Here is a 24,927-nt window from a genome sequence, read left to right as displayed (position 1 = left end):
CAGCATTTGACACTCAGCCTAGTGCTGAAGAAACAGGTGCCCAGGTTCATGGTGGAGCGGAGGAGGTTTGGGTGCCTGGCGGCTCGCCTTCGTGGCCTTTACCTCCCGCCCCGTACAAGGACACCCGGGTGGTAGTGCCAGTGAGAGCCAGGGCCCCAGGGGTCCCCAGCAGGCAGGAGCCCGGGTCTCCCGAGAGGGGACAGCCCCCCTTGCTGTGACCCCACTCACGGGAACAGGTCCTGGTCGTGGATGGCGGCCGAGGGGGGCAGCCCACAGAGTGAGGAGGGCGACGCGTCAGGCGAGGACCCGGGCTCCCGGTCGCCACCCTGCCGGCATGTGCTGAGACGCAGGAGGCTGGAGCAGCGCAGGGCCAGCTCCAGGGCGTCCAGCCAGCAGCGGCCTGGGTGGGGCGGGGCAGGGGGTGTGAGCCGCCCACAGCTCTGCTCTCTGCTCTCCACCTGCTCCCTCCCAGTCCCTGAGACCTGCATGCCCCTCCTCCCTCCAGGCCTTCAGTCTGCACGGGCTTCCTTGTGCATCCCAGGGACACACGTGGCCCGGGACACAGGGGGCCTGGGAAACCAGAGTGGAATTCTCAGGAAGGACTGTGGATGCGGCATCTGACCACCAGGGGGCGCCGTGACACCAGCAGGTACTTCGCTGGTACTAAGGCTCCCAGCCGGATGGCCAGACCCCCCCAGTGGTCAGGTCAGATCTGGCCAGGCTGCCTTGGGCAGGGCTCTTCCCGCCCTGACCTGCTGGTGGGATGGGAGGCCTTCACTGCGCGACCCGCCGGGAGGTGCCCGCCCTTAGGGCTCAGCATGGTGAACTGGAGGGTGGGGGACACCGCCGCTTTACTCAAAGCAGCCACTGGAGGGAGCTCCAACACCGTGCCGGGCTCTTATCTGGACCCCAAAACCTTCCCGCTGGGATTTTCCCCTGTTCCTCATGTGTCAAATGTGGGTGATACAGTACAATCTATAGAGTCATTGGTGCTCGGGAATTAACCTGGCTGCTTCATAACTGAGGTTATCAAATGATCCTAACACCTGAGAGACAGGAGCTCTTTATTATTCACAGTCTGCCCAAGGGGAAACTGAGGCTCAGAGAGGTACAGGAAGGGGCAGGCCTGCCTGCACCAGGCTTGTCCCGTGAAGAGCAAGCTGCCTCCTTCTTGAGGGGTGGTGGTGACAAAGCCTGCCCCGGGTCCCCGGGTCCCCAGCCTACAGACCACCTGAACAGGGATCAGCTTTGGGGGGTGGGGGTCGCTGGGGAGACCTGCAGAGCAGGTGGGGGCTCACCGTCTGACTCCGAGGCGGCCCTGAAGATCAGGTAGCTGCTAGGCAGGGGCTGCGTGATGGAGCCCACACTCTCGCCTTTGGGGCCCTGGAGGGACAGAGACGCAAGGTCAGCCCCCAAGGACACCCGGGGACAGGTGGAAACACGGGTGGTGCCGTCCCTCAGACCCACACGGGCGCCTCGGGGGCCTCCGGAGCTCCACGTGGGGTCAGGCATCCGGCCACACACACACACGGTGAGCAGCAAGAGAGGAGCCCGGGCGGAGGAAGGGCTCTCTGTCCCCTTTCATGGCCAGTGGTCTGTCGGTGGCATCCGGCTCTGAGCTTCCCCACGTAGGGTGGCCAGAATCAGGATGTGCCAACCCAGGCTGCCCAGTTAAATTAGAACCTCGGGGAGAGAATAAATTCTTTTCCCTTTTTAAGGTGTCAAGGCAGTCCATGCACATTTGGGATATACTTATTCTAAAAAATCTATTTGCTGTCTCTCTTGAAACTCAACTTTCACTGGGCATATTGGAGTTGACCTGGCAACCTGACCCCAGCAGGTGCTGGGCTGGGCAGCCCCACCGAGGAGGGGGGAGGACTCATGTAGCCTCGTTCCCCCACATCTGGACAGGTGTGATCGCAACCGCATGGTGTCACTAGGCCTTGAGCCGCACTGTGTGCTCCCCACGGAGGGTCAGGGACCACAGCTGATCACCCAGTCATTGAGGGAAGTGCCAGGTTCATGTGGAGCAGACAGCCCTCTCCTAGACGCCCTGCAGCTCGGGCCCCGGGACAAGCCTCCTGGCCACCCAGCAGTGCCCTTCTTCACGGCTCCCCATAGGTCCCAGGGCTGCCCTTCTCACCCCCCGAGCCCTGGGCTCTCCCCACGGCACCTTCACAGCCCAGACAGACTGGTCCAGCGGGTGGAAGAGCTTGAAGCAGAAGCCGTCCTTCTTAGAGGGCCGTTCGATGAGCTCACAGCAGTGCAGGAGGACGGTGCCCACCCACTGGCCCACCTTGGGCGTCTTGTAGATGAGCAAGACCCCCGGCTTCAGCACACACCACAGTTTGGTCCAGCTCTTCAGGGTCCCTCGGATCTGCAGGGAGGGACAGTGGCCTCAGTGCCTGGAAGACCAATGCCCCAGGGGCATCTGGGTGGCTTGTTGGGGGCGGGGGCGGGGCAGAGCAGAGAGGGGCTCTGGGCCGCAGACAGAGGTCTCTCTCTCTCTTTCTTTTTTATTTACAGAGACAGAGAGTCAGAGAGAGGGATAGATAGGGACAGGAACGGAGAGAGATGAGAAGTATCAATTATTAGTTTTTTGTTGTGACTCCTTAGTTGTTCATTGGTTGCTTTCTCATATGTGCCTTGACCGTCGGGCTACAGCAGACTGAGTAACCCCTTGCTCGAGCCAGTGACCTTGGGTCCAAGCTGGTGAGCTTTGCTCAAACCAGATGAGCCCACGCTCAAGCTGGCGATCTCGGGGTCTCGAACCTGGGTCCTCTGCATCCAGTCTGATGATCTATCCACTGCGCCACCACCTGGTCAGGCCAGAGGTCTCTCTTTTTAAAAGGAGCTTATATGTCCTGGCCGGTTGGTTCAATGGTAGAGCACCAGCCCAGTGTGTGGAAGTCCTGGGTTCAATTCCCGGTCAGGGCACACAGGAGAAGCGCCCATCTGCTTCTCCACCCCTCCCCCTCTCCTTCCTCTCTGTCTCTCTCTTCCCCTCCTGCAGCCAAGGCTCCATAGGAGCAAAGTTGGCCCGGGTGCTGAGGACGGCTCCATGGCCTCCGCCTCAGGCGTTAGGATGGCTCTGGCCCAACACCCCATTTGGGCAGAGCGTCGCCCCCTGGTGGGTGTGCCGGGCAGATCCTGGTCGGGCACATGAGGGAGTCTGACTGCCTCCTGGCTTCTAGCTTCGTAAAAATACAAAAAAAAAAAAAAATGGAGCTTATACATTATAGTGAACCCACAGGCACACACGGCACCAGGGGCGGGTTTACTGGGGAGTTCACAAAGCTCAGGTTAGTCAAGTTCAAGCTCAGAGTCAGGTACCAGCCCCCACCCCCCAGGGTCCCGGGAGCAGCTAGCAGTGAGCTGTGACTGTTGTAACTGTCCGCTTTGTGAAGTTTGATATTTGTCATTTGTTTTCTCGCTCTACATACGTGTTCACTTTTGCACGGAATCCTTTACTGCTAGTTTTGTGCAAACACATACAAGGAGGCCACACAGGCCCAGGGCTCTGCGGACGACCAGGCTCTGGTATATGGTATACCTGTCTGGCTGGTCTTGACGGAAGCACCCTCCCCCCACCACCCCCGATGTATGGAGGCTCGGGGGCTCTGACCCAGTGACCCCTGCTTACACGAGAACAGGACACAGAGTGGCACGGGGCGGGGCCGTGGAAAGACAGAGGCAGAGGTTGGAGGGGTCGGCCACAAGCCCAGGGGCCCCGGAGCCCAGAAACGGGGAGAGGCAGGAAGGTCCTCCCCTGGAGTCCTGTGTGTGTGTGTGTGGGGGGGGGGGCACACCGCCTGCCAGCACCTTCGTTTTGGACTGTGGCCTCCGGACCTGGGAGAGAATCCATCTCTCTTGTCTGAAGCCACCTGCCTGTGGTCATTTGTTAGGGCAGCCCCAGGACGCGGACACAGATTTTCAGGAGCAAATACGCCCAACGGTCTCCTGAGCGGCGGGCGACCCCGCACTGACCGTCCCTGGGGGAGCCGCCCTCCCCCCGAGAGAGCCGGGGCTGGCACGGGGACAACACGCGTGCCCCTGGCACCCACCTTCAGGCTGTCGGCCATGATGACCACGCGGGGGTCCGTCAGGGCGCTGAGCAGCTGCTTCGTGGCGCGTTTCTTCTCCTGCCGGTAGTTCTCCTTCTGCGCCTGCGCGGGGCGCCCAGTGGGCGGGTCACCAGGGGCGGGAACCAAGGGGGCCGGCCCCCGGCTGCCACCCGGGCTCCTCTCGCCCACCGCGGTCTCTGCGTCCAGCGAGGGGGCGGTGACCAAGACAGGGAGAGGAGAGGAAGGGGAGGGCATGGAGGTGCCCGGGGCGCACTCTGTCCCCCTCCCTCCGGCAAGCTGGCGGGTGGCGGCCAACAAATGACACACCTGGACCCCTCCCCTGGCCGGTGCCCACCTTGAGAGTTTCCTTCTTGGTGACCTTGGCCGTCGGGGACACACATTCCTTGTCGGACCCATTGCACAGCCTGTACTCTGCCTGCAAGAGAGACCCAGGGAGGGGGGAGAAGGGGTGTTGGTGGGGGCTGCAGAGGGCTGGGGGGGGACAGGAGCCAGGAGCTCAGACCCATGCGTGTCCCCTTTCGCCAGCATGTTCAAGGAGCCGGACGCGGGGACTCGAACAAATACAGGTACACACGCGTGTTTGTGGCAGCATCATTCACAACCGCGGGCAAGCGGAGGCAGCCCAGACGGCCACCCACTGAATGGACACGCCCATCTGGTCCACCACACTCTGGGATATTACTCAGCCTTCGAAGAGAAGGGCACTCGGACCGGGGGGCCGCATGAGCCCGGAGGACAGGCGGCCGAGTGAAATAAGTCACACACAGAAAGACAAATCCCGTGGGACCTCGCTCACAGGTGGTCCCCAAGCAGTCAGCCTCACAGACAGGAAGTCGGAGGGTGGGGGCCCAGGGCTGGGGAGGGGGTGGGAGTCAGTGTGTAATGGGGACCGAGTGTCAGTTTGGGGAGATGGCCAAGTCCTGGAGAGGACAGTGGTGACCGACAGGTGCACGTCACTGTGAATGGACCTCATGCAGCCGGGCTCTACACTTAAGACAGTTAAGGTGCAGAATACTGTGTCATCTCTGGTTGACTGCAATGAAAAATTCTAAAAAACTTATTAACATCCCACAATACTCATGCATGCATGCAGACACACAGTCCCACACATACACATGCACACTCTCTTACACACACACATACACACGCACACGCACACACACGTAAGTGCAGGTTCTCTCTCAGCACCTCAGAGCCCTGGGGCCTGCAAGTGGGGGACACAGGCTGGGTGGGGGTACCCACCAAAGGTCTGGCTGCTGCTTCTCTTCTCCTGAGGCGGAGACAGGGACAGCCCATCGCAACCACCACTGGCCACCTCCCCCCGCCTGCTCCCTGGCGTTTGCAGGCCAGGACACGGGGTCCCAGACCAGCAAGGCCATCTCTCTAGGTCACAGGGGGCTGCAGGTGGCCGGGGCAGGGGGAGAGTTCCCCCACCCCATTGCCAGAACCCAGAGCCACCACACCCTGTGTCTGTGTGAGGACCCGGCTCCCCCGCCCCCGGCCTGAGACCCCGGGTGTGGGGGTTTGGGGGGGAGGAAGGGTGGTGTCTGGGCCTCGTCACCCTCCCCGCTCTGAAGGTTCTGCCTGGAGAGCCACAGCTGGGCCTGAGCTGAGAGGGCTGGCCTGTGTGCATGTGTGACTGTGATTGTGTGACTGTGTGTGACTGTGTGTGTGACTGTGTGTATGTGGCTGTATGAGTGTGTGACTGTATGTGTGATTGTGTTTGTGTGACTGTGTGTGGTTGTGTGTGACTGTGTGATTGTGTGTGTGTGTGTGTGATGGTGTATATGTATAACTGTGTGCATGATTGTGCATGACTGTGTGTGACTGTGACTATGTGTGTGACTTTGTATATATGGCTGTATGAGTGTGACTGAGTGTGTGTGATTGTGTTAGTGTGTGTGACTGTGTGATTGTGTGAGTGTGTGTGTGATGGTGTATATTTGTAACTGTGTGTGTGCATGATTGTGCATGACTGTGTGTGGCTGTGGGTGACTGTGTGTGTGATTGAGTGTGTATGTGTGTGTGATTGTGTGTGAATGTGTGTGCACACTTTCCCAGAACTCGGCATCCCCCAGAGAGGGGGTACCTGGCGGAGAAAATGGCAAAGGTCGAGGGCGGAGAGGCTCATACTTCAGAGGGTTTCCCTACGACAAAAGGGCTCCTTCTAGCATGACTTCCTGTCCCTGAATGCCACCTCGCAGCCCACACCTTCCCCGGCTCCCCGCCCACCGGCCAGCCCGGGCTACACCAGGAAGGTGGCTGTCAGAACAGGACTAACACGCTGTGTCTGTGACCCCCTGCCCCCCCTGCAGCAGCCTCCCCTGGGCTCGCAGCCTGGGGCTCAGAGCGAGTCCCCGCATTGGGCGGGCAATGACGGCTGGCCGGTGCCCCTGCTGCCCCCTTCCTCCCTTCCTCAGGCCGCTTCCTGTTGTCCCCCCAGGCAGGCTCTTACCGGTGGCACCTTGGTGGTGGAACCAGGGGTCGGAGGCCCTTCATCCCTTGGCAGCAGCAGGCCGTTGGGCTCCATGTCGTTCCCTGCAAGAGAGCACTGAGGTGAGACGCATGGCTCGCAGCCCTCAGGCCGGCCGCCCTCGTGTGGCAGGCGGCCTGGGCGGGGCAGGAAGCCAGTCTGAGGCCCTGGCGGCTGTAGCACGCTGCCCAAGAGATCTAATCACCCGTTGGCATCGCCGTTAACGCTGGGAGGGAGTGTCAGTGCTGGGCGGGGCCGGGAGCTCCTGCAGGGAGGAGCCCGACGCTGTGGGCACTGTGGCGTGCCCTTTGTGCGTCTCTGTAAAGACGGAGACTGCAGCGTCCAGGCTGGGCGGCATGGGCGGGTCCAGGGGGCCCGGACCGCCCCTGGCCTCCCCCACACACCCTGGCAGGTGCCCTGTCCCTCTCCAGCTGGGTTGAGGAGGGGACATGACGTGTCCACTGCCCTTTCCCAGTCTCATGTGCTATAAAGCAGGTTCCTAGAGCAAAGGCTTTCGGGCAGGAGGAAGAGGGGGACGGTCTCAGAGCCTGAGGTGCCCGACGGCCACCCCTGCCCGCTTCCTGCGGCTGGCGGTTTATCCCGCCGTCCCCGAGTGGAGACACACGCGGAGGTGGGAGCCCTGGGGGGTGGAGCCATCCGGGTGGACACCACAGAACCAGCCGGGGCGGGGTCTGCAGACCCACTGCTCTGAGGCCTGGGGGTGGGGCCGGGAGCAGAGAAGCCAGATGGGGACCTGTGGCCCCCTCCTGGGGGAAGGAAGGGCCCTGGAATGTGGTCACATCCCACCTCTCCACCCAGAGCCCTTGCTGGGCGTACGCACGGGCTCTCTCCACTTCTAGGGGCCCTTGCATGCGGCGGCCCCCCCATGTGGTGCTGCCGCTGGGCTGGGAAGAGTGGGGGCCCTCCAAGCAGGCGTGCCAGCTCTCTAGCAGCGTGGGGACCAGAGCCCTCTGGAACTGGGGCCCGTCCCCTCCCCCCACCTCCTGCAGGCAGCAGAGGGTGATGTTGGATTTACCTGCCCAGGCGTCCTGCACCCCCAGCCCACTGTGTGACTTCCCCATGGCCTCAGTTTCCCCGCATGCTTGGCGAGACTCTGGTTGGGATGGGCCCCAGAAGCTCCTCAAGTCTCGAGAGCTGGTGGGCTTGATGTTCCCTGTCTTCCCCCGGAGGCAGGGCGGCCAATGTGGCTAGGAAGGAGCTCCTCCCGCCTCAGCCCCGAAGCAAGCGGCAGGGCGGGTGGGCAGCCTGGAGGAGGAGGCTAGGCCGGGGCACTGGAGCGGGCCGCGGAAGGGCTCCCAGGGCTGGCAGGGCCCCAGCTCCTGCCCCCACAGGGGGCACCGGGAAGCAAGGGCTGGGCTCCCCCGGCACACCGTCCCTGCTCCCCCTGCTGTGTGGGGCTTCAGAGGATGCAGTGAGGGGGCCACATCAGCAGGACAGACAGGTGGCCCTGTGTTCCGTGGGACCAGTGCTTTCCCCGCAAGCTGCAGGACCGCAGCCTGGTCTGAACTGTCCCCTCCTGGAGCTCAGGGCCCCTTTGTGGCTAGGACTGGGCACCACGTTTGTTTGTTTGTTTGTTTGTTTTTTGAGAGAGAGGGACAAGAACAGAGAGATGAGAAGCATCAACTCGTAGGTGCGGCGCTTTAGTTGTTCATTGATTGATTCTCATATGTGCCTGGACGGGCGTGGGGAGGGGCTCCAGCCGAGCCAGTGACCCCTTGCTCAGGCCAGCGACCTCAGGGTTTTAAACTTGGGATGCTCTACCTGCCGCGTTACCACTGGTCAGGCGGAGTAGGGACCAGTGTTGTCTCCGTGTTACAGAGGAGGAAACCGAGGCCAGACAGCTCCTGCCGCAGGCCCCGCATCCCCCCCGCCAGGAGAGCTGGGGCTGGGACTCACCTGTCCCTGGAGCCGTGGGTGGAACCACTGCACCACACTGCCTCTCAGGATGACAAGCTGACTGATCCCCAGAGCCTGAACTGGGGAGCCCCCTGCTCGACTGCCAAGGCCACCTGGGCGTCCCCTGGCCCGTGGACCGTGGCACTTTACTGCCCAGCAAACCCTCTGTCCCCGAATCCCACACGGCACCCAGCGTGGGGGGCAGGGGCCGAGCAGGGCTGCGGCCCTCACCGACCCAGACAGCACAGCGAGGGGAAGGGACCTGCCTGAGGCCCCCCCCGACCCAGACAGCACAGCGAGGGGAAGGGACCTGCCTGAGGCCCCCCCGACCCAGACAGCACAGCGAGGGGAAGGGACCTGCCTGAGGCCCCCGCCCCAGACAGCACAGCCAGGGGAAGGGACCTGCCTGAGGCCCCCGACCCAGACAGCACAGCGAGGGGAAGGGACCTGCCTGAGGCCCCCCGACCCAGACAGCACAGCGAGGGGAAGGGACCTGCCTGAGGCCCCCGCCCCAGACAGCACAGCGAGGGGAAGGGACCTGCCTGAGGCCCCCGCCCCAGACAGCACAGCGAGGGGAAGGGACCTGCCTGAGGCTCCCGCCCCAGACAGCACAGCGAGGGGAAGGGACCTGCCTGAGGCCCCCGCCCCAGACAGCACAGCGAGGGGAAGGGACCTGCCTGAGGCCCCCGACCCAGACAGCACAGCGAGGGGAAGGGACCTGCCTGAGGCCCCCGACCCAGACAGCACAGCGAGAGGAAGGGACCTGCCTGAGGCCCCCACCCCCTGCGCCCCAGCTCGCCGGGACGCCGTGGGCACTCACCTGGGCTGAGGGGGTCCAGCTCATTCTCTCTGCTGAAAAGCGGGCTCCCGGTGAGTCTCCGGGGGTCAGCTCTCTGCGGGGTGGAGGCGGGCGGGCCGAGGGAGGGGCGGCGGCGCAGGAAGGCCTCCTCCTTCATGGCGGGGGCGCTGGGCGGTTTCTGGGAGGAAAGAGGGGAGAGCAGAGGGTCACACCCCAGCACCAGACCAGGGGCAGCGCGGGGGCCGCAGGCTGGGGCCGGAGGTGGCATCCTCCCACCCACCCCGGGGAGGGGACCGGGGACACCAGAGACAGTCAGGCTGAGCGGCGGGGGCCGCCCCATCCTGCCCCCGGGACCCCGCTCAGGGGACGTCTCCGAGAGGCAGAGCAGGGCCCCGGGGACTGGCAGGTCTGCGGGAGCCCGTGACAGCCCAGCCGTGTCAGAAGCAGAGCCTGTCACGAGCGTGGCAGATGGCTTTCTCCTGAGAACCAGCTGCCCCCAGAACCCAGCACCAAATGGGCTCGAGGGGACCCTGGCCCCAGCAGCGTGGCCCTGAGACTCAGGCTGTCAGACTTTCCTTCCCCAGTGATGGAGCGTCACTGTGGGGGAGGGGCAGCCGCTGTCACACGCGGGGGAGGCAGCCTGGAGCCGCCCAGAGAGAGGGGACGCAGGCAGGCGGGACCGTCCAGCGACCCAGAGCGCCAGGGTGTGGCTGGCAGGAGGCTGACCCCTACGTGAGACCCTGCCCGCCCACCCGCACGGCTACGATCAGCCCTCCCTGCCGCCGGCTTGCGCGTGTCCCAAATGTCCTCACACGCAGAGAAAGCACAGGCGTGCTTTAATCGAGGTGCACCGGAACCCCCCTCAGTTTGAGGCCCCCCGCTCCCAGATGAAATTCCTCCCTGCCTCCCGGCACCCACTTCCCGCCCCGACAGCAGGAACAGCCGCGAGGGGGCCCTGCAGCCCACCCGGGCCACGCCCGCGGCCCAGGGGCCGGTCTGTGCCTCCTCCCTGACTGGACTGAGGAAAGAGCAGTCACCTCCCTCCACTGTCCCCCTCAGAGTCCCGCCCCCAGTAAGGCTGGGGCCAGCACCTGACAGGTGATGGCACGGTCCCTTCCGACGTCAGCCCAGTTTACAGATGGCAAAATCATGGCTCCAGGAGCTGAAGGCCTTGCCCTGTGGTCGCCGGCTGGTAGGGGGGTTGGAAGATCAGAACTCGGCGCCTAATCCTGTGGTCTGTCCCCTCCCAGGGCCCTGCTCCAGAAAGTCCAAGGACTGACCTCTCCTCCAGGCCCAGGGCTGCCGCCTGCCGCCGCCCTGGGTGGGCCAGTGGCTTCTTGCCAAGTTCAGGACAATGGCTCCATTTTCTCCCATGGCCCTGGGCCTTCCTGGGCAGGGAGAGGACAGACCGACCCTTTCCTGCTGGTGAGCTGGGAGGGGCTTCGGGAGTGAGCAGCCCCAAACCTCCTTTGTGCGCACTGCCCAGTGGGCAGAGTGAGGGCTCCAAGGCCGCAGGGGGCCAGGCCAGCCCCGCCAGGCCTCTCTTCCTAGTCACCTGGCTGAGATGGTCACCTTTGCCATTTTACAGGTGGGAGAACTGGTTTCTAAGAGGTTGGAATTTGGGCCCAAGGTCACACAGCTAACTGACAATGCCTATGGCTCGAGCCACGCTGGGCTGATGACAAAACCATCCATCTACTCATCCCTGGACCCATCCATGATCCACTCATCACCCACCTCCCTGCTTGCCTTTCTATCCACCTACCCAACCTCCAGGCAGTCCACTCATCTCTCTACCCATCCATTCACCTGCTCAGAACTCATCTGTCCACCCATCCACCCATCCACCCACCACCCATTCACCCACCCATCGTCTATCCACCCACCCATCCACTCATCCACCCACTTTCCATCCATCCATCCATCCATCCATCCACTCATCCACCCATCCATTTACCCATCTACCTTCCATCCATCCATCAATCCACCCATCCATCCATGCGTCCACCACCCATGCGTCCACCATCCATGCGTCCACCATCCATGCATCCAAGCAGCAATGTATCTGCCCATCCAGCTATCTTCCATCTATCCACCATCTACCCATCCAACCTCTGTGCCCTCCCTCCTTCCATGACTCTTTCTAGCCAGTTGCCGGAGAAACCTGATTCCGACCCCCCCCGCCCCCCCGGTTCCGGTTCCTTTCCATTTGCCCAATAATCAGACACATCAGAAGTGATGTTCAAATGACTGAGCTGTGGCATGGAACTGACACCCACCAATGCAAATGCAATACGAGCTGTGTGTACAGTGCGTGTCCCCTTTGCATCCTGTCACTGGCTCCCCCTCAGCCCCCAGACCAGGGCCCCTGCAAGCCATCGGCTCAGACCAGGAAGGTGGCATCTCTTACTGGGTGGCCCCAGGGTCTGCACAGGTCTCCTGAAGGCACCCGTCCCTGGTGCCCCCAGTGCCCACCCCTGCTGGCTGCCGTGGAGGGCCGTCTCCCGCTCACCGGACGGGTTATCTCGGTGGGGTCAAAGCGGGGGATCTCCTGTTTACTGCAGAGGTAAATCCAGGTAGCGTCACCCAGTGCTCCTCGCTGCAGGAGAGCACAGCCCGGCCTCAGTCTCCTGCGGTATTCTGGGCTCCACCACCCCTGCTGCCCGGGCACACTGGAGGTCCTGCATGTCCCCTGACAATGCCAAGGTCACCACCCGCAGGGGCCCCTGCCCCCCCCTCCCCGCCCGTACCCGCCCCGGACGGACGCCCTCGCCCACATCTCCAGGGGCTGGGTCCTTCTCGAATTCCACACTGAGCTTAAATGTCACTTCCCAGAGGGCGGCCCCTCCCGATCTCTCACCCGATGTGAATTCCCCACAACTCGGCAAATTCCTGCGGCCTTCCCCTTGACGTTCATTAGTTCTGTAAGCTCTTCCCCCACAGGATGCAAGTTCTCCCTGGGGGGGGGGGCATGTCCTGTGTGTCTGTCTGTCTGTCTGTCCACTGCGTCCCCCCGGCACAGGGAGCAGGGGACGTGCATCAGCAGGCTGCATGGCTCCGTAACCCCAGGGGCCCCGGGGTGCATGCGGGTGTCAGAGCGGAGACCTGAGCTTCCTTCCTCCTTGTCTGCGGGTCAGGAAGGGTCCTCCGAGAGGTGGCCAGGGTCAGTTTGGGGCTGATTTCCCCCATGCCCCCGGTGAGGTCACTGTCTGGCCACCTGGCACCCCCACGCTAGCTGTCGTAGAGATTGGAGGGCCCTGTGCAGGCAGCGCAGCCGTGGAATGTGGCCCTGGCCTCGGGGCCCGGGCAAGAGGTGGGAGGTCTGGCACCCAGAGGGCCAGCAGACCCTGTCGGGCTGGGGGGGACGAGGCAGAGCACAGGAGGGAGTCAGCTGGGACCCTGTCAGGCTGGGGGGACAGGGCAGAGCACAGGAGGGAGTCAGCTGGGACCCTGTCAGGCTGGGGGGACAGGGCAGAGCACAGGAGGGAGTCAGCTGGGACCCTGTCAGGCTGGGGGGACTGGGGAGAGCACAGGAGGGAGTCAGCTGGGACCCTGTCAGGCTGGGGGGACAGGGCAGAGCACAGGAGGGAGTCAGCTGGGACCCTGTCAGGCTGGGGGGACAGGGCAGAGCACAGGAGGGAGTCAGCTGGGACCCTGTCAGGCTGGGGGGACAGGGCAGAGCACAGGAGGGAGTCAGCTGGGACCCTGTCAGGCTGGGGGGGACGGGGCAGAGCACAGGAGGGAGTCAGCTGGGACCCTGTCAGGCTGGGGGGACAGGGGAGAGCACAGGAGGGAGTCAGCTGGGACCCTGTCAGGCTGGGGGGACAGGGCAGAGCACAGGAGGGCCAGCAGACCCTGTCAGGCTGGGGGGACAGGGCAGAGCACAGGAGGGAGTCAGCTGGGACCCTGTCAGGCTGGGGGGACAGGGCAGAGCACAGGAGGGAGTCAGCTGGGACCCTGTCAGGCTGGGGGGACAGGGGAGAGCACAGGAGGGAGTCAGCTGGGACCCTGTCAGGCTGGGGGGACAGGGGAGAGCACAGGAGGGAGTCAGCTGGGACCCTGTCAGGCTGGGGGGACAGGGCAGAGCACAGGAGGGCCAGCAGACCCTGTCAGGCTGGGGGGACGGGGCAGAGCACAGGAGGGCCAGCAGACCCTGTCAGGCTGGGGGGACAGGGCAGAGCACAGGAGGGAGTCAGCTGGGACCCTGTCAGGCTGGGGGGACAGGGCAGAGCACAGGAGGGAGTCAGCTGGGACCCTGTCAGGCTGGGGGGACAGGGCAGAGCACAGGAGGGAGTCAGCTGGGACCCCAGCTTGGCCCTCTCACGCTGTGTGAGCCGCGCACCATCACCGAGAGGTGGGTCCACGTGGCGCTGGCTCAGAGCAGAGGGGTGCGGGGCAGGCTCTGGCCCGGCCCAGCCCACCCTCATTCCCCGAACTGGCGCTTGTTCAAGCACTGGGCAGGTGACAAGCTCTCTGGTCCAGCGCCCACAACCAGGCCTGGAGGGGAGGCGCCAAGCCCACCCCAGTCCCGCGGCAGGTGGCAAGGGGCCGGCCCCTCCCCCATAGGAAGCTGCCTTCTGAGTCCGTCCCCTCCCCCACCACCGGGACGCCCACCTTCAGGCCGGAATAATGGGATCCTTGTAAAGAAAGGTCACTGTGCCTTATCAAGGCCGCACAGGCGGACACACGTCAGCCGGAGCCAGAAGTCGCCAAGTCCCAGCTCTCCACAGGATGGCCCGGGGCTGAGACGGAATCACGTCTCACCTGCAGGGGTGGGGGGACGATGCTGACCACATTACTACCGGCCACCCCCATCTGGGGACCATACAGAGCTGGGGACGGTGGCCAGCTCTGCCTCTTAATGGCTGTGTGGTCTCAGCTAGCCATGCCCGTCTCTGAGACCCTAGTTGTAAGTGAGGGGGCGGCAGAGTTGGAAGAAGCTCCCCCCCCCCCAAAGAGACAGAGAGAAAAAACAAACGATGTGGGAACCACCCCCAGTGCCCGCAGGTGCCTGGCTGGCTTTCTCACAAGCGCCCAGGGCGAGGGGTGGCCCGGCTGTGCTGCAGGGAAGTGGACAGGGCTTCCTCCCGGGCAGGGCGTGTGGCGTGGGCCTTTGTCACTGCCACTGGTGGGAGCAGAGGCAGGCACACACGGTCCAGTCCGGTCCGGCCTCCACCACCAGAGGCGCCCGCACGCACACATGTCAGCCTGAATCAGGCGGGTCTGACCAGGATTCAGGAAAATCACAGGTTGGCCCGGGGCGGAGTGGCATAAGCCCACCTGCCCGGCTCTCCGCCCTCCGCACACCCCACGGAGCGCTCATCAGGGGGTCCCAGGGAAGGACAGCAGCCCCGCCTCACTACCACACTGGGGGCACAGGGACTGGCGGCTCTCTCCTGCCCTGCAGACACTCACCCTAGTGCTAGTGACCAACCTGAGGACAAAGAAAACCACCCAGGTCCCCAGAGCCACCTGAGCCCAGCGACAGCCGCCCCCGCCCCCACCCCCGCCCCCGAGAGCAGACACCAGCCCCAGGATCCAGACCCCTGCCAGCAGCCCCCGCCCCCGAGAGCAGACACCAGCCCAGTCCCCAGAGCCACCTGAGCCCAGCGCCAGCTACCTCACCAGACTAGCCGTAGACCTCCCAATAGGGGCTCAAACTGGGCGGCGTGAGCAGCCCCCGTGGAAACAGCAGCTTCGTCCAAGAGCCCCGGCATGCATTTGGGGGTGCAGACGTATTCGTGATGGGTCCAGACCAGTGTTCGGGACTTCGGACCCAGGGCGGGACAAGGGGGTGTGTGTCTTTTTCCATCCTACGTGCTGATGGACCCTCAAAGTGCCCCAGACCCTTGAGTGAGTTTTCCCATCTGATTTGATCCTACGACACCGGAGAGGTGAGGGGGGGAGGAGCAGAGCTCATCACCCCGTTTCAAACATGCAGAAACTGTCCAGGCCGGGTGGCCCAGATGGTTAGAGCGCCGAACCTATAGGCCAGGGTGGTGAGCTCTACCCCCGGGCAGGGCACACACGAGATTCCACCAGTGAGTGTGTCCATCAGTGGGACAACGAATCGACTTTTCTCTCTCTCTCTTTAAAAATCAATCAGCCCTGGCCAGTTGGCTCAGCGGTAGAGCATCAGCCTAGCGTGCGGAGGACCCGGGTTCGATTCCCGGCCAGGGCACACAGGAGAAGCGCCCATTTGCTTCTCCACCCCTCCGCCGCGCTTTCCTCTCTGTCTCTCTCTTCCCCTCCCGCAGCCAAGGCTCCATTGGAGCAAAGGTGGCCCGGGCGCTGGGGATGGCTCTGTGGCCTCTGCCCCAGGCGCTAGAGTGGCTCTGGTCGCAACATGGCGACGCCCAGGATGGGCAGAGCATCGCCCCCTGGTGGGTGTGCCGGGTGGATCCCGGTCGGGCGCATGCGGGAGTCTGTCTGACTGCTCTCCCTGTTTCCAGCTTCAGAAAAATGAAAAAAAAAAAAAAAAAAAAAAATCAATCAATAAAATATACAGTAAATGAGAAAGATGCAGAAAGCAAGGACTCAAGAGGGGAAAAGACCAGCCTAAGGTCTTGTGGCTCAAGCCAAGCCCAGGTCCTCTGGAGGTGACACAGCTTCAAGCTGCCTTCTGCCCTGGGGAGATGGCTGAAGGTCAGGGGGCCAAGCTCCCAGAGGGAGGGGGTGTGTGGGGGTGTGGGGCTTCCCCAGAGAAACATTTCCCCAGATAGGGCAGCTGAGTGGCTCAGCCCCGGGGAGAGTGGCAGGAAGTGGCTTGCCCTGCTCAGGGGACAGTGACAGCCACACCTTGACGTTCTCTGGCTGACTCAGCCAGGTCATGCAGCTGCGGGTCCGGGCACGCCCCTGGCACCCACCCACCTGACCTCCTGACCAACGTGAGCCAACAGCGAGCTCGGGGCCATGGTCAGCCGCCCCGGGCACCACCCCCTGGCCACTTCCTCTGCAGCTGACCATTCCCCTCCCGGTTCTAGGAAGCCCCAGCCAGGCGACTGGGTCAGATGTGGTCCCCGCTGAGCGCTGACCCACAGCGCCCCACCCACACCCAGCTGTCCGGCCGGCCCCAGGGGAAGGAGAGGTTGATGTTCGGGTGCAAACTGCAGCCTGGCAGTGCTGCTCTCAGGGGCTGTGTGACCCAGCAGGACCACGAGGGGACGGGGAGGGGACAATGGGGAGGCGAGGTCAAGAGCCCAGCCAGGAGGTCGGGGACCCTGCCTGGCTCTCAGAGCAGCACTGGCCTCATGGCCACATCTAGAAGAGATGGTCATCTCCGGGCCAGGGGCTGGCCTCTGTTCTGAAGCCCTTGGCACAGCTGGGGGACCCTCCCAGGGGTGCTAATGCCACCCGGACGCCTCCTCACCAGCCCTCCCGCTGGGCTCCTGCCCACGTGCCACCCTGGGAGACAGACTGCCCCGCTGGCGCCTGCTGCCCTGGTGGTGGGGCCTGACAGGCAGCAGCTAGGTGGCCACCCGGGGGGAGGACGTGGACCCCAGACACCTTCCCTCCCTGGTGGTGAGGCCTGACAGGCAGCAGTTAGGTGGCCACCCGGGGGGAGGACGTGGACCCCAGACACCTTCCCTCCCTGGTGGTGGGGCCGGACAGGCAGCAGCTAGGTGGCCACCCGGGGGGAGGACGTGGACCCCAGACACCTCCCCTCCCTGGTGGTGGGGCTGGACAGGCAGCAGCTAGGTGGCCACCCGGGGGGAGGACGTGGACCCCAGACACCTCCCCTCCCTGGTGGTGGGGCCTGACAGGCAGCAGTTAGGTGGCCACCCGGGGGGAGGACGTGGACCCCAGACACCTTCCCTCCCTGGTGGTGGGGCCTAACAGGCAGCAGTTAGGTGGCCACCCGGGGGGAGGACGTGGACCCCAGACACCTTCCCTCCCTGGTGGTGGGGCCGGACAGGCAGCAGTTAGGTGGCCACCCGGGGGGAGGACGTGGACCCCAGACACCTTCCCTCCCTGGTGGTGGGGCCTGACAGGCAGCAGCTAGGTGGCCACCCGGGGGGAGGACGTGGACCCCAGACACCTTCCCTCCCTGGTGGTGAGGCCTGACAGGCAGCAGCTAGGTGGCCACCCGGGGGGAGGACGTGGACCCCAGACACCTCCCCTCCCTGGTGGTGGGGCCTGACAGGCAGCAGTTAGGTAGCCACCCGGGGGGAGGACGTGGACCCCACACACACCTTCCCTCCCTGGTGGTGAGGCCTGACAGGCAGCTGTTAGGTGGCCACCCGGGGGGAGGACGTGGACCCCAGACACCTTCCCTCTCTGGCACAGAGGTGTAGCCCCACCAGCCCCCTGGGTCCCCCTTGGAGCGGGGCTTCCACTCCTTCTTACACCAAGGCTTTCTGGAAATAGATTTTGGCTTTCTGGAAGTGGATTTCGGGGTTTTATCACAATTGAGTCGCACGGAGGGGTCAGGATGGGGGCCCAGCTTCACTGATGTCGCGAGTGGGTGGTCCTTGTATACACTGAAGAGCCCCCCTTTGCTCCAGGGGTCCCAGCTCTCACGCAGCAGCAGCAGCAGCGCCCGGCCAGGCGCTGACCCAGCCAGCGGAGGGTGGGGGGCATGCACGCGACGCCCCTCCTCCCCTCCTGTCCGCCTCCCACCCGTCAAGGGCTGAAAGGTCCTAGACCTTGGAAGCAGAAGAGACCCCCAGCGTTCAAGTGCTCTGTTCCTTGCCTTCTCTCCGTTTTACAGATGCAGTAACTGAGGCAGGAGAGCGAGCTGGCTCTCCTGGGCCCAGATTAGTGCCTGCCCCCCACCCCCGCCCCTCCCATCACCCCACAGTGAGGGGGCGGCCCACACCTGCCGAGACTGTTTGCAGAGCCAGGACAGGAACATCGACTGGGCTGTGGTCCCCCCGGCACAAGGCTCACTGCCTCCTTGATATACCCCCCAGCCCGCCCGGCCAGTTCCTAAGAGCCGAGGGCCCCTCTGGGTGGACGGGCCACCCAGTCCCCCAGCCCCAGACCCTGTGCGGAGTACGTCGGGCAGCCCTGGGCTGTTAGAACCGGCCGCGGAGCACGGCTGTGTGCCGCCCCTCCCGCGGCCTGGTCCTGCAGGTCCTCTCCCACCAGGTGAGGGCCGCCTGTACCGCTCCCGGCCCAGTGGGGCCAGCGGGCCTTATTCACCCAGTGACCAGCTGGGCGGGCAGCTGCTGGGGCAGGAGCAGGAGCCCTGCCTTCAGGACCCTTCGGGGACAAGCAGCCATGGAGACACCCCTATGACCCCTTGTCCGGCGGTAGGCGGCAGCCTCTGCCGGCCCCTCCCTAGGGCTTAACAGGGAAACTGGTTCTGTCAGAAGTCATGCGTCTGGCGGAGAAAGCGGCCCTGCCAGTCGGGCAGGACCAGCCTGCCCCTGGGCCAAGCACCCCCCCCCAATGTCCTGGCACGGTGGGGACGGTCCAGGGAGGTGACCTGAACTGAGGATGCGGTGACTAAGCCTGCAGGCCCCCAGGCCCGGCCACCAGCTCCTCTTTGCTCATCGGACCCTCGAACCCACTGTCCTGGCGCCGAGCAAACCGCATATGAGGATGCCCTGCTTCCTGGTGAGACAGAGTCAGTGTGACATCAGCTGCGCCCAGAACACAGGAGGGTCCCCAAAGAGACCAATAAGAAATGAGAATCAGGCCCTGGCTGGTTGGCTCAGCGGTAGAGCATCAGCCTGGCGTGTGGAAGTCCCGGGTTCGATTCCCGGCCAGGGCACACAGGAGAAGCATCCATCTGCTTCTCCACCCCTCCCCCTCTCCTTCCTCTCTGTCTCTCTCTTCCCCTCCCGCAGCCAAGGCTCCATTGGAGCAAAGTTGGCCCAGGCACTGAGGACGGCTCCATGGCCTCCACCTCAGGTGCTAGAATGGCTCTGGTTGCAACAGAGCAACACCCCAGATGGGCAGAACATCGCCCCCTGGTGGGCATGCCGGGTCAATCCTGGTAGGGTGCATGCGGGAGTCTGTCTGACTGCCTCCCTGCTTCTCATTTTGGAAAAATAAAAAAAATAAAGACATGGACAAGAATCTGGAGACCTCCAGGGTCCCCCCCCCCCCGGAGCCGCCAGGCTGATGGCTGCCCAGGAAGAGGGCAGAGGACAGGGCTCACTGTCAAAGCTCCAAGACCTGAATTTGGGTCTGTTCCCCGACACACTGGTCACGCTACGAAATGAAAAGTTCCCAGGCATCTTCGTGAGCAGCAGGTGACGGCGAACAACACCGAAGGCAATGGGGTCACCGAGAGACGTGGCCACCACGAGAGGCTGGCCCTGGGGCACAAGGTGTGCTCTGAGCAGCGGCCCCGACACCCCTCTGTCTGTGCCCGCCTTTGGGAACTCCTCCAGGAAACCCGGCCTGCCCACAAGTGTTCACCCCTGGGTACCTTATCAGCCTTGAAATGCCCCCCTCTGTTTCAGGGAAATAGCTCCAGGGTAAGGGAGCTCCTGGGTCCCACATGGGGCCAGACTCCTGGATCATCTGGTGTGTAGGAGGGTCCCGTGTCCTGAGTCCACATGACCACCTCCTCCAGGCTGTCCTCCCTGAAAGCAACAGAGCCAACGAAGGCAAAACCAGGGAGACGGACCTGCCGAGCTCAGTTCTTCCTACCAGCTCCAAAGCGGAAGGAAGACCCGAAGGCCCCGGGGAAGAAGGAGACTTTTGCGCCACTGCCGAAGGGCACATGTGACCAGCTGTGTGACTCACCCAGTCCCAAGGGGACCGGGCATGGGTGTCATTGTGGCTGCTGAGCCTTGGGCAGCCTGCCTGGGGCTGGGACTGCAGAGGGTCCTGAGGGGCCCAGGTGAGCCCGGCAGAGGCCCTGGGAGGAGAAGACATTCAGGTTGGATGTGTCTTACACTCTGCGTCCCCAAGGGGCCTGGCGCGGGGCTGGACACAGCCAGCTCCTGTCTGCTGGCCGGGCAGAGCAGACACAGCCGGAGGCCTGCCGGTCAGGGGGACGCCCTGCTCTCTGGCTGCTCCCTGGAGCTGTCCGGTCAGCCTGGCGGACTTCCTGTCAACACTCGGCCCTGCCCTGGCCCCGCTGGGAGTCAGGTCCCGTGGAGGGACGAGGGGAGGGGGCAGTGCGTGAACGTGAACACATCACCCAGGACACGCGTCCTTTAAGCCAATGACCTGACTTCTGGAAATTGACTCCCCGGGAATAAAATGCCGTTGAATCCACAGGTGTGTGGAGACCCCCCGGGGGGGAGGATGCGCCCTGTGGTTTTCCCACAGGAAAGTCCCATCGATGGGTGGGTGGGAGTGGCATGCTGGCCATGCCCTGGCAAAGGGCGAGGGCGCTTGGCGGTGCCGAAGGCCAAGTGCCGCCGCGGCACAGAGCGACCTTGATGAGCACTGTCAACATCTGCGTGTGAGCTGTGTGCGCGGCCAGGGGCCTTCTTGGTGGGTCCTGGGTCTCCACCGTGACCATGCGCTCCTCTGACTGTTGGGAAACGCACCCCCAGAGGCACCGCTGTGCTGAAAGTCGTAAAGAGTGAGGGGTGCCGTACCCTGCGGGGGACAGAGGAGCTCTTGCCCGAGCCCAGGAAGGTGGGACAAGATGGACTTCCAAGGGGCAGGTGGCCCCGGGGGCTGGGGGAGCAGGGAGAGAACCTGTCCCCCGCAGTGCCCAGCCAGCACCCAGCAAACAGTAGGTGCCAATGCAGTGCCCAGCCAGCACCCAGCAAACAGTAGGTGCCAATACAGTGCCCAGCCAGCACCCAGCAAACAGTAGGTGCCAATGCAGTGCCCAGCCAGCACCCAGCAAACAGTAGGTGCCAATACAGTGCCCAGCCAGCACCCAGCAAACAGTAGGTGCCAATGCAGTGCCCAGCCAGCACTCAGCAAACAGTAGGTGCCAATGAACGCTCCTGGAGGGTCCGACAGACTGCCGGGATGTGTATGCAGCAGGTGCTCAGTGACCAGCCAGCGCTGACGGAGGGCGCGCCCGCCCTCTGACTGACCCTCACAGCCGCCTGGTGGGCAGGCACAGGTGCCGGGACGCCAGGCAGGGGGGAGACAGCGCCTGGAGTCCCTGGGAAAGTGGGCTCCACCCCACCAGGAGCTCCTCAGGGCCACAGGGGTGTCAGCTGGGGTTCGACCTTCCGGAACCTTCTCCACTCCCTGCCTTCTGCTCTCCAGGGCTGGCACGCTGGCCAGGGCTGTGGACGGTCATGTGACCCTGCTCTCACCTCCGGAAGCCTCCCCGCCGGCAGTGACAAACAGAAGGAGGAAGAAACGGGGGGGACAGAGGGGAGCAGGAGGGTCTACTTTAAACCAGCGCCGAGGAGATGAGAGGCAGCCGTGCTGGCGGTTTGGCGCGGACGACAGCGGGGAGCTGCGGCGCCCCCGTTCCACGTCCTCTCTGCGCTTGTGTACGTTTGACATTTTCCATGACACACACAGAGAGAAGAGAGGCTAACGCTCCCTCCTGAGGGCCTGAGAACTGCACAGAAACCGTAAATGAAAGCAGCAGAAACCACCGTCCCCCTCATGCCCGAAGGCTCAGAGTTTAAAAGGCTGAGGAGAAGCCAGGCGTCCTCAAGGACACTGGCCAGGTGGCCGCCAGCGCGATCTCAGGCAGCAAGAAGCCAGAAGACCGCATGAGACGGGGGTGGCTGGAGACGGAAGGTGGTCCAGACCCCGGGCTCGCTGGGAAAGAGGCAGAGGAGCAAAGGGTCCCCGTGGCGGGCCCCTTGGTGGGCGGGCTGCAGCCTCCCACGAGCTAGACCCCCCCCCCCCCGCCGGGCGCCCAGCTGGGCCTGGTCGCTGCAGGGCCACACGTGGGCCCCTCCAGCTCTGCGTCTTTCAGCCTACGACGCGGCTCTCCCGGCTGTCCAGGGCGTATGCAACTCAGGACAGCCCCTGCAGGTCCCCCGTGCCTGCCTGCCAGAGGCGCCCACGCCTGGATGTGGCACAGGGTGGAGCCAGGGCTGCCCAGGTGCTGCCTTCGGCTCCCACAGGCGCGCGGGCTGTGGGTCACCCTCTCGGAGACCACCTTTTCCAGGTTCCTACCGGGCCGGGCACCTGGGAAGAGGGCACAGAGGGGTGCTTGGCGCAGGTGTGGCCCCTCATTCTCTCCCTCCCCCCCCCCCCCCCCCCCCCCCGCTGTCACGGTCGCTGCCAGCACTCGCTCCTGGGCCCTCCACGCCCGTCGGACCGCAGCACGGCCGGTCCCCGAGCTCGCACCCTTGCAGGCCTTGGGGACAGTCGACGGTCAAACAGCAGCAGGCATTTTGACCCATGTTTGTGGGGGTGCCCGGTAGCCTCGCCCAGGCTCCGAGTTTCCATCCTCTGACCTCCCAGGAGGCAGCCCCATCACCAGGACGGTGAGCACCAGCGGGTCACTGGAACCCCACGCCCCTGCTCAGCGCCCGCTGGTGCCCCTCGAGGCGAGGACGGCCGCTGCCCCCTCCTCCCTTCCCCTCGATCGTCAGAACAACCCACCTCCTGCTGACGAGTCCACCGGCGGTCACTGCCCTGGCCGGGCGCTCGGCGCTTGGGGCACAGGGCCAGCCTGGTCAATGGGCACGGGCACACCCAGTGTGCCCTGAGTGCCAGGTGCTGGCACAAGCCGTGCCGAGTCTGGGCAGAGAGAGGCCTCGGGACGGCGGAGGGGCACCCAGGGCAGCTCCCAGCAGACGGGCAGCTCCCAGCAGACGGGCAGCTCCCAGCAGACGGGCAGCGGCGAGGTGCTCTCCGGAGCCCGAGTCCCACGGCCCGGAGAGAGACGAAGCCTTTTCCTCTTTCCTTCCCTCAGGCGCTCTTTTTAAAGAATGTTTCTGGTTCCCAGGTAAACACACATGATGCAATCGTAGATGTTGTCCGCCTAGGTCCCTCCCCGGGGGACGGAGGGCAGGCAGGGCCCCGCAGCCCAGCGAGGAACCAGGGCCGAGGGCGCAGCAATGACCCTGCTGGGAGGAGGGCGCATCCAAACCAGTCCCCTGCCCTGTCCCCTGCCCTGTCCCCTGCCCTGTCCCCTGCCCAGTCCCTGCCCAGTCCCCTGCCCTGTCCCCTGCCCAGTCCCCTGCCCTGTCCCCTGCCCAGCTTCCTGCCCAGTCCCCTGCCCAGTCCCCTGCCCATTCCCCTGCCCAGTCCCCTGCCCTGTCCCCTGCCCAGCCCCCTGCCCAGTCCCCTGCCCTGTCCCCTGCCCAGCCCCCTGCCCAGTCCCCTGCCCTGTCCCCTGCCCAGTCCCCTGCCCTGTCCCCTACGGGAAGTCCGGGGGCAGAGTGTGGGGCCGGGGGCAGCTGAGCACACATCCCAGCACAAACCAACAGAGAAAACGGCCACTCCTCGGAGAACGGCCCAGAGCTCAGCACATGCTGGCTCGTCCCCTGGGGAGGGGTCTCCAGGCAACGCAGCAACACTGCCCGGGCACCCCGGTGGCCGCATCTTTGTGGTCACCTCCCTGTCTCTGTGAGACCAGTTCTCTGTCCCATTCCGCCTGCTTCTGGAGAGGGGCCACCCTCCAAGCCCCTGGAGTCGGCCACTGAAGCCCCTTCCTCCAGAGCCATGCTGCGACTACGCAGGTCACCCATGTCTCCCGACACCCGGGCACAGACTGACGCCACTGGGTGACGCGGGGCAGCATGAACCACCCTCGGCCTCCCTTTTAATTTCTCGTCCCAGCCTCCCGACTGTGAAGGAGGGAGAGGCTGGGGCGTCGTCCTCCTCTGAGCCCCATTGTTACTATTTCCCGGAGGTTTCGCAGACAAAAGTCCCCTTGCTACAACTGAGTCCCTGGCGTTTCCTGCTAGCTGCGCATGTTATTATAGTTACCTGCTACTTGTTACAAGTGGTGGTGCTTTTCTGACTGTAGCAACAATGTATAGTTTCTCTCAGAAGCAAATTTACTGCAGTAAAAGTAACAGAAGAGATAGGTGGTGTGGGGCGGAGTAAGACTGCACAGATGGTCTGTGAGCGCCCTAAGGTGGCCCTGTCCTGGCCGGGAGGCCCTGTGCTCCCCAACCCTGAGAGAGGAGACTGGCCTTGGCAGTCACGGGTTCCCACTGCCGAGGTCCCACTCCGAGCAGCTCCTTTTAAAAGACTCCTTTTATTATAAAAGAAAATGGGACTGCAGAAGACCACACAGACCTCCGGCCTCATGAGCCTTTCCAGAGAAACACTCTGTGACCACCACCCGGGTCAGAAACCGGAGCTGCCCAGCCACCCCAGCGGTCCCTTGGGTGTGCGTCCCAGGCCCTGACGGACCCCTGACCCCCGTTCCTGATCCTCACACCTCCTCCTCCTCCTCCTCTGTGGGTTCTGCATCCACGCTGTATCCCAGGGCCCTGCCTGAGTCCCACCCACCAGGAAACGTGTGCCCCTGCGTCCCTTCCATTTCCAGGCAGACTATCCCTGGGAGGGGCTTTGGGATGAGCGGTGGGGTGGAGGGGGGGTTCTGGGGGGGCAATGCCCGGCCTGTCCCCGAGCCCTGTTCCACTCCCGAGAATCGCGCTACCAGGTGCCCCACCGCTGGTCCTGAGCTTGCGTGGAGCAGACACCCTTACACAAGGGTCTGGGTTCAATTGTGCCCTGGATACCCGGGGGCAACAGCTAAGGAATCCATGAGGACTTCTCCTGGATTCCTCATGAGAGCGCAGAACGCGGTTAGAAACAGGAAGAACGGAGCCCCTGTGCCGTCAGATTCTCCATCA

General features: G+C 64.0%; 1 protein-coding gene across 3 annotated transcripts in view; it reads right to left on the bottom strand.

Annotated features, from left to right (window-relative positions):
* OSBPL5 (oxysterol binding protein like 5) overlaps positions 1–24,927 on the bottom strand; it is a 54,329-nt gene that overhangs the window by 17,346 nt on the left and 12,056 nt on the right. Inside the window, exons 1-8 of one of the 3 annotated variants that reach the window (XM_066252302.1) lie at positions 22,718–22,785; positions 9,296–9,452; positions 6,541–6,623; positions 4,420–4,500; positions 4,065–4,166; positions 2,174–2,377; positions 1,299–1,383; positions 229–400 (exon numbers count right to left, since the gene is read on the bottom strand). In XM_066252302.1, the coding sequence (XP_066108399.1) occupies positions 229–400; positions 1,299–1,383; positions 2,174–2,377; positions 4,065–4,166; positions 4,420–4,500; positions 6,541–6,623; positions 9,296–9,431 (863 nt within the window). In that variant the 5' untranslated portion in view covers positions 9,432–9,452; positions 22,718–22,785. Of the gene's footprint in view, positions 1–228; positions 401–1,298; positions 1,384–2,173; positions 2,378–4,064; positions 4,167–4,419; positions 4,501–6,540; positions 6,624–9,295; positions 9,453–10,365; positions 10,450–22,717; positions 22,786–24,927 lie in introns of those variants that run through there. The other 2 variants (XM_066252301.1, XM_066252303.1) reach the window with 2 other exon arrangements.

This window comes from Saccopteryx bilineata, chromosome 1 (genome assembly GCF_036850765.1).
Source record: "Saccopteryx bilineata isolate mSacBil1 chromosome 1, mSacBil1_pri_phased_curated, whole genome shotgun sequence".
NCBI lineage: Eukaryota > Metazoa > Chordata > Mammalia > Chiroptera > Emballonuridae > Saccopteryx > Saccopteryx bilineata.
The sequence above is the reverse complement of the archived record's forward strand: the minus strand, read 5'-3'. Positions and strand labels throughout refer to the sequence as shown.